Source organism: Pelobates fuscus, chromosome 7 (assembly GCF_036172605.1).
Source record: "Pelobates fuscus isolate aPelFus1 chromosome 7, aPelFus1.pri, whole genome shotgun sequence".
Lineage (NCBI taxonomy): Eukaryota > Metazoa > Chordata > Amphibia > Anura > Pelobatidae > Pelobates > Pelobates fuscus.
The window spans coordinates 103,253,109-103,262,172 of NC_086323.1; the positions used below are offsets into that span (position 1 = coordinate 103,253,109).

The 9,064-nt window shown below is 44.1% G+C and overlaps 1 protein-coding gene across 1 annotated transcript; it reads right to left on the reverse strand.

The window, feature by feature from the left end:
• Nucleotides 1-2,468: 2,468 nt before the first annotated feature.
• On the reverse strand, nucleotides 2,469-8,731 carry LOC134568735 (protein B4). The gene is made up of 5 exons (XM_063427391.1): nucleotides 8,617-8,731; nucleotides 7,605-7,897; nucleotides 7,020-7,137; nucleotides 6,558-6,604; nucleotides 2,469-2,763 (listed from the first exon to the last, which is right to left on the reverse strand). The coding sequence occupies exons 1-5, from the start codon at nucleotides 8,711-8,713 to the stop codon at nucleotides 2,554-2,556; spliced, it is 765 nt and encodes a 254-aa protein (XP_063283461.1). The 5' UTR covers nucleotides 8,714-8,731; the 3' UTR covers nucleotides 2,469-2,553.
• Nucleotides 8,732-9,064: the final 333 nt, after the last annotated feature.

Genomic DNA, 9,064 nt, shown 5'->3' on the forward strand with positions numbered 1-9,064 from the left:
GTGAATATCTGCTGAGCAGAGATATGGCTACAAACCCCAGGCAGCTGGCTAGTTAGAGGCACTCATGGATTTCAGACGTTTAATAAAGCTGCCATTTCCCTGCAGTGTATTGTATGCCGGTGCAAGCCTGCCATCGGCAAGATACTTAAATGGCAGAGTCTGTTTGCCAAAATACCATCTAACGTTAAAAGATTTTAGTCCAGGTGTCAGGGGCCTCGACCTCATGTATATGTCATTCCCCTTGATTACTTGCTGAAACATGATATAGGAGCGCCGTACAACTCATTTGCTGGCTATGAATTCCTGAGTAGGAGACAAAGGGCAGCAGATACAAGTCCAAAATCCAAATGTTTACCCCTTTGATGTCTTTCTGCCCCCTCAATCCACAACTAGAGGGAGCTTTGATGATGCACACTGTATGGAGATGTATATAGGTTAATTCTTGTATTAATGTTCTATTGTGAGATTCTATATTAAAAATGTGGTCATTTGTAATAAAATTGATATTTAAGAATGCTCTCATTGCTTTATTGAAAATGGCATTTGATATCCCACAATACAAGCGGATACAATAACATACGCCTGAAACATTTACAACCAAGTGAAAATTACATCCACAACTTTAACGAGATTAGGATTGCAGATGAATGCACAACATTTAGCAGACGGGAGAACCTGTAGTATTTCTACAGCCTTACCTCAGCGTAGATTGGCTGACTGCACTCTCCACAGACAGTCTGTAGGATTTACCTCTGTTGATACAGTGGAGTCTGATAGCACACAGTAGTCCCCAGTTGTGTGGTCAAGCTGTTAAAGGGACACTCCAGGCACCCAGACCACTTCTGCCCATTGGAGTGGTCTGGGTGCCAACTCCTACTACTCATAACCCTGCGAGTGTAATTATAGCTTTTTTTTTTTTTTAAATAAACTGCAATAATTACCTTGCAGGGTTAACTCCACCTCTAGTAGCTGTCTACTAGACAGCCACTAGAGGTCACTTTTTGACACACGCTGTGTGAGGACCTCCAGTGTCTCTCATTTCCTCATAGGAAAGCATTAATGCGCATGTGCATTAGGTCTCCTCGGCTGGTGGGCGGGATCAGTCTCGCCCACCAGCCGACGGAGACAGGAGGAGCGGCGCGAAGGAGGAGGCAGCGATGAGGGACATCGTCGCTACCTCAAGTGACTGAAGGGGTTTTCACCCCTTCAGCAACTAGGGATTGGGAGGGAGAGGGAACCTCCAGTGCCAGGAAACCAATGAGGGAATCCCCATACAATAACCACTACAGTGGATTTTGTGCCCATCACATACAGGTTCTGGAAAGACCCATAGGTCAGGCCTGGCCTCCAATAGCAGGACAGGCTTGTGTACACCCACTGAAAATCGTACTAATGTTCTTTCTGAAACATGAGTGACTACTCCCAGTAATGAGGTTCAGGTACAAAAGAGCGGGATTAGAGCATTTTAATGGGTGGGTCTCAGCTAGAGATTCAATGTCTACTACAGAGCCTTTGTCAATTAGTCATTTCTCCAGCCCTCACCCCCAGATTAAGAGCCCAGTGCTGACAATTATGAGGGGCCCAAGTACAAAATCACAGTCATACCTCTCAAGCAATATGCATCTGGTGGAGATTTTGCCGGATGGAAACTCATAGGAGATAGAGGAAAAAAAAAAAATCTATATATATATATATATAAAAAACCTTCAAATGCCAATCTCGCTAGTTCAGGCTTTCATCTTTCAAGTAAATCCATACCCCCTAACAGCAGTGTCCAGTGAAGCAGGAAGTCAATGGGCGGGGTAAAATTGTGCCACTGACGCGGATCATGTAACCAGAACATCTGAAAGGGTTGAACATGCCCAATAAGGAGGCATGTCTGCCCAGATAATTGAAGGCTAGCATGGCATGAATGCATGTCAGGCTGCCTGCTGGCCAACAGCATCCTGATCCTTTATGCATCTAATGATGCGCTTGTACCATTCTTTCCAAGGCCTGTCCCCTAGAACTCACATGTCGTCTTCTAGCAGACAGAAGCTCCTGGTATACGGTGAGACAAAAAGGTGGATGTAGTGAGTGTAGAAGAAAGGGAACATGCCGCAATGTTAGAGACCAAAGTCAGCATTACCTTAACTAAATTTAATTTCCGCTAGTCCACACAAGTTTTGTTTTCATATATCCCTCTTAAGTTTCCATACTGAAGCAAGAGTATGTGAAGGGGGGAAACTTCCTAATTTGCATAACTAATGTGTGACATCACATGATGTAAGTCACAAGGAGTAAATTCTGTGAAAAAATAAAAGTTTGTTTGATTCTGTGGAATAGATGGATTGCTCAGTGTCTCATGGCAACAGTGGGATACATGGACACACATACTAGGTACAATGAGACCACTCAAATTACAGCGGTTGTGTAACTGGACCTGTTTGGTCACCAATAGCAGACAGTGATTCTTAGACTGAGGGATACATGTAAACACTTTATTTAAAGAAATAAGATAATTTAGGTTATAAGTTACATTTACAAAGTTAAAACTCCTTGCTGACACATTGGTCATTTCTTTACTTTCTTGCCATTTTTGGGTGCTGGGCCTTCTGCTGTACTGGGTTCTTTTGAAGCCCCCGCTTTTGGCTCCTTTTTGGCTGGCACCTTCTTGGGCTTGGCTCCCTCAGCTGGAGTTGTAGCTTTTGGTTTCTTACTTGCAGCAGCCTTAACAGCTTTCTCCTTGCTGTCTTTCTTTGCTTTTGCAGCAGGTTTGTTTTTCTGACAGAACACAATTCCCAAAAGTCAGAACATGACACAATGTCAGACAACAACCCACACTGTCTGGATCAGCTAGGGTTTCAGTTTAGCAAGAATTTGTAAAATAACCTTTGGAATCCTGACCATTCACATTGTAGTGGTTAGTCCATCATGCTGTTGCTGAATAGAAATGTTAGCTGCAGGGCCGCCATCAGGGGGTGACAACCATGACGGTTGTCACGGGCCCGGCGGCCCTGGGGGGCCCGGACTGCTCTGGCAGTCCTGGGCCCCACTTTCCCTCCCTGCACACATAGATAGCGAATATCGCGATCTATGTGTGCAGCCGGGGGCCCCCGGCTCCCTGTTACCACAGAGGGGGCCCAGGCAGCACACAGACTCTTCTCCTCTCGTTTCTACTAATAACTCTCGCGAGACCCGGTTGCCATGGCAACGCTCCGCGGGTCTCGCGAGAGTTATTGGAGGAGAGAGAAGAGGAGAAGCTGTGTGCTGCCTGGGCCCCCTCTGCGGTAACAGGGAAGCCGGGGGGCCCCACCATGCCACCGGACCACCAGGGATGGAAACTCCCCCCTCCCTAGACACAGGTAAGCAGGGAGGGGGGAGAAACAATTTAAATAAATGTATTTTTTTTTAAATTATGTTAAAACGCCCCTCATCCCCCTCACCCCAGATTGCAAATTTACACACATACACTGACACAACACACACACACTACATACACTGACACAACACACACACTGCATACACTGACACAACACACACACACTACATACACTGACACAACACACACACTATATACACTAACACAACACACACACTACATACACTAACACAACACACACACACTATATACACTAACACAACACACACTATATACACTAACACAACACACACCCACACTACATACACTAACACAACACACACACACACACACACACACACACACTATATACACTAACACACACACACTACATACACTAACACAACACACACACTGCTTACACTGACACAACACCCTACATACACTGACACAACACACACACTGCATACACTAACGCAACACACACACTGCATACACTGACACAACACACACACACTGCATACACTGACACAACACACACACACTACATACACTGACACAACACACACACTACATACACTGACACAACACACACTACATACACTGACACAACACACACACTACATACACTGACACAACACACACACTACATACACTGACACAACACACACTGCATACACTGACACAGCACACACTGCATACACTAACACAACACACACTGCATACACTAACACAACACACACTGCATACACTAATACAACACACACTGCATACACTAATACAACACACACTGCATACACTAACACAACATACATACTGCATACACTAACACAACACACACACACTGCATACACTAACACACAGTGCATACACTAATACACTAATACAATACACACACTGTATTCACTAATACAACATGCACTCTGCATACACTACACACTAACCCACTCACTGCATCCACTATACTGACACACACTCTGCATTCGCTACATATTAACACACTCTGCATTCACTACACCAGCACACACTCTGCATCCGCTACACACTAACACACTCTCTGCATTCACTACACATTAACACTCTGCATTCACTACACTAACACACACTCTGCATCCGCTACACACTAACACACTCTCTGCATTCACTACACATTAACACACTCTCTGCATTCACTACACTAACACACTTTCTGCATTCACTACACTAACACACTCTCTGCATTCACTACACATTAACACACTCTCTGCATTCACTACAAATTTACACACACACTACATTCATTACACTGACACACTCTAACACACACTCTGCATTTATTACACACTAACACACACTCTGCATTCACTACACTAACATACACTCTGCATCAACTGTACACACAGCATCCACTACACAAACATCTTGTATTCACAGTACACACACTACATCCACCACAAATTAAAACACTCTGCATTCACTATACACAGACACTGCGTCTAATACACACACTACATCCACTACAGACACTGCATCCACTAAACACATTTCATCTAGTACATACAAACACTACATCCACTACACAAACACACACTACATCACTGTACACACACTACATCCACTACTCAAACACTCTCTGCATTCACTACACATTAACACTCTGCATTCACTACACTAACACACACACTGCATCCGCTACACACTAACACACACTCTGCATCTGCTACACACTAACACACACTCTGCATCTGCTACACACTAACACACACTCTGCATTCACTACACATTTACACACACTCTGCATTCACTACACATTTACACACACTCTGCATTCACTACACATTTACACACACTCTGCATTCACTGCACTAACACACACTCTGCATTCACTAAACTATGCACACACTCTGGATTCACTATACTGACACACACTCTGCATTCACTAAACTATGCACACACTCTGGATTCACTATACTGACACACACTCTGCATTAACTGTACACACAGCATCCACTACACAAACATCCTGTATTCACAGTACACACACTACATCCACCACAAATTGAAACACTCTGCATTCACTATACACAGACACTGCGTCTAATACACACACTGCATCCACTAAACACATTTCATCTAGTACATACAAACACTACATCCACTACACAAACACACACTACATCACTGTACACACACTACATCCACTACTCAAACACACTTTGCGTTCACTATACACACTGCATCCGCTACACAAACACACACTCTGCATTCACTGCACAAACAGTATCTAATACACACAAACTACCTCCATTACACACATTCTAATTCACTTCCACTATACACACCACATTCAGTCCCGCATCATTGTCAGCGGACTAGGTAGGGCGTGGGCGGCCCGGGAGGGAGGGGGCGGGGGGGGCCCAGACCTTGTGCTTTGTCAGGGGCCCCAAAATTTCTGATGGCAGCCCTGGTTAGCTGCATTTACACAAGTCTCAGGACAGCCCCACCTTCATTCACACCCCTAAAGTTAGTGGGTCCCTCTGAAATATGCCCTGTCCCCTTTCAATGATGGCACTCCCATAACAGTCTGCTACACATTGTTACAGATATGTATTTCTATATCATGATAGAGAAAGACAGTTTGCATGTCATGGACACTCAAACTATCCAAGAGAAGCCCATTAGGACTCTTTGCCCAAATCCAAAACTGCCATGCCAGAGACATGTTTGCTTTCCCAAGCAGGGCAAAGACTTTGGGGCCAACACTGCCTTCATTGTCAGTGTGACTACATTGTCACCAAAGCCTAGCCAGTGCATGCACTGCAATTGCCATGTGTGGAGAACAGAAGGACTGTCTGTGGGTAGTCTCTTCTACACTCCGTGTCATTGGCCATGTAGGTTAGTTGACTGGTTTGGGTGTGCAGTGGCAGATTGCACATCAGTGTGGTAGTGGCTGACAATTTAGACATATTGCACATTAAGAGTAACAATAGTTCACACTAATGCTTAGACATTTTAAGCTTCTCTCCAAAGCTGTAGTTTGCTAGGATAATGTATACCTATAATTTGATGATCTTTGGAAACCACACAAGTTGTGCCTGGAATGACAGGTACACTTTAAGCCATGCATTTTTGGATGTGGGATTCATTTATCATTAAACAGAATACACTGGGATGATCTGAGGATCACACTGAAAGCAGAACAGCCCCGTATCACCGAGGCACACCATGAGTCACTCACCACATCCTTCTTGGGTTCAGCTTTGTCCACCTTATCCGTTTTCTCACCTGCACAAGAGAAGGTTTACACAGTCAGCCTACATTACCTACCAAACTGCTACCCTCTGCTCTTAGAGACCAGATTAAAGATAAAGAATAAGCCCACACAAGACATCTCCTCCCACCCCACCCCCCACTAAAGGAGAACCTTGCCTAAAGCCTTGTCCTGCCACAGTGCAGGGACATGGGTTAGATATTGTTAGGCAGTCTTTCAGCAAGAGACTTAAGGAATAGATCAGCTTAAATTCCAAGAAAGCTGTAAGTTCGAAGCATTAGAATGCACCATAAGTAGAGCAGGTCTGAGTTACTGCAGGTCAGTAGGGATTCAGCATAAAAAACACTCAAGTGCTAGCTGGTAGTCTAGAACGCCGTGTTTACCAAAACACATTAGTTCCAAAGTAACCATGGGAAACTTGTTACTGACCTTTAGCAACTTTTGCTTTTTTAGTAGTCTTCTTTATTGGTTTCTCTTCTGCGTTTGGGTCGATGTTCTCAGACATCTCTTTTTTCTGAGTGGTTGGCTTCTTCTCACCTTTTGCAAGCTGGAGAGTACAGAACAGCATTGCCATGTTATGTATGATGTGGTATTAATTACTACTGAAAACCAGGGAGGGGGGGGAGGAGGAGAAGAAAAGAGTTGGGGAATGTAACATCATCAAGTGACAGTTTCTATCGTGGGGGGGGGGGGGGGGGGGAGAATCTAAAGCATTAGAAGAAGGGGGACACTTTTTGGTCAGAGTAATCCTTAGTAGCCTGTCCTTCCTCCACTGTCTGGCATCAGCACATGATTGACAGCCTCCCAGAATGCTGGGTCATCTGCATTTTATAGCCAGAAGTTTCCTGGTGGGCTGCTCCAGTCTGTGGCTGGCAAAGAATCCTTGCACCAGCACGAGACTTTTACATAAACCCTTATCACCTGTTAATTCAGTAAGTTTGCTAAATTGTTAGCCAAGTGTTAGTTCACCAGATCCAAGTTGGTCACCAAGTTAGCTATTTCATGGACATTTACCTTGAACCGTCCAGTGGCTCCTTTCGCACTGGAGTTAAGAGGTCGGATCAGGACGCCTTTCTCAATGCCCTTGTTCAGGGCTGTTCTCAAGAGGAACTTAAGGCGCATAGGATCCACAGTGGGATGTGCAGCCAGAATTCGGGTACGTATGGCTGGCACGGAGGTCCCCTTGCGCTCACTGTTCTTTTTCAGGGCTTCAATTACCATTGAGAGCGTAGAAGGATGGCCCAGTGGCGTCACCAACTTTGTGAGTCTGCGCTTGGCTTTGACCTTTGCCTTCACCTTCACCTTCCCTACAGAAAGAAGAAATGCAAATAATGCACAATCCACATAGATGGCAGGTTTGAAGCATCGCTCAGAACAAAGCCTAATCAAGAGTTTAATGGCAGAGTGTCAGCTCATATTTGGAGGAAGGATATGCATAGCAAGGCAGATTATTAACTATAATATATCCTATGCCAGGATAGGCAGTCACAGTGTTTTAAATTACTGTATTAAGAACCTAGAATACCTTCACAACTTGGAGTTTGCAGATAGGGTTTAAGAAGATGTGTAGTACTAGGAAGTTACAACACAGATAAGCCATATATGGTGCAGAATACTACTAATAAGTGCATGGAGAGGAGGGAGGGGGGAGAAAACTCTGCAATAGACAGCTTAGAACATTAAAACACACAAATCAAAATGGAGGCCGTTGTAACATGTCTAACTAAACTCCAAGTTGCACTGAGCAAAGAAACAGGAGTTAGGTTACAATATACAGATCAGCAATTTGATATATAGCAGTCCATCAGTGGCAGTTTGGGAGAACCACGGGAGTTCCAGTATTAGGGATGTGGGTGGAATGCTGAGGCCTTGCAAAGCCTGAGGTCAGCCTCCTACAAGAAGGACTAACAGCATATTATACAGGACACACAATAAGCCTAATAATGCCTTTTATTCAGGGAGACTGAAATAGAAGGGGCAAAGACCATATTTATTCAGTTTTTGTAGTAGTAACATTGACACTCACCTGGGGCAGGCACAGTTTCCTTTTCTTTAACTTCTGGGGCAGGCACAGTTTCCGTTTCTTTCACCTCTGTTGAAGTCACTGCTTTCTTAGGAGCCATATTACCCTGAATTTACTATCACACCAACAGCACTACCTCTATCATCCTTTGTCTGCTTATTTATACCTTGTGAAGGTCATTTGGGTCAGAGCTAATCAGGTGCCTCCATTCAGAAGGAACGTGTATCAGGTGTTTTCATCAGAGTCCATTACCTCCCAAACTCCCAAATGTACAAAAGTGGATACATTTCTTCAAAACATGATATAAGAGACGATTTAGCAGACATTCTGTATTACTGTCATGTGATGAAGTAAGTTATTTAGAACAAGGCTTGTTTACTGTAGCCATTGTGAATAATTTGTATTTATTTAAAGGGGTATGACCTAGTAAAGCATTTAATAAGAGATTGTA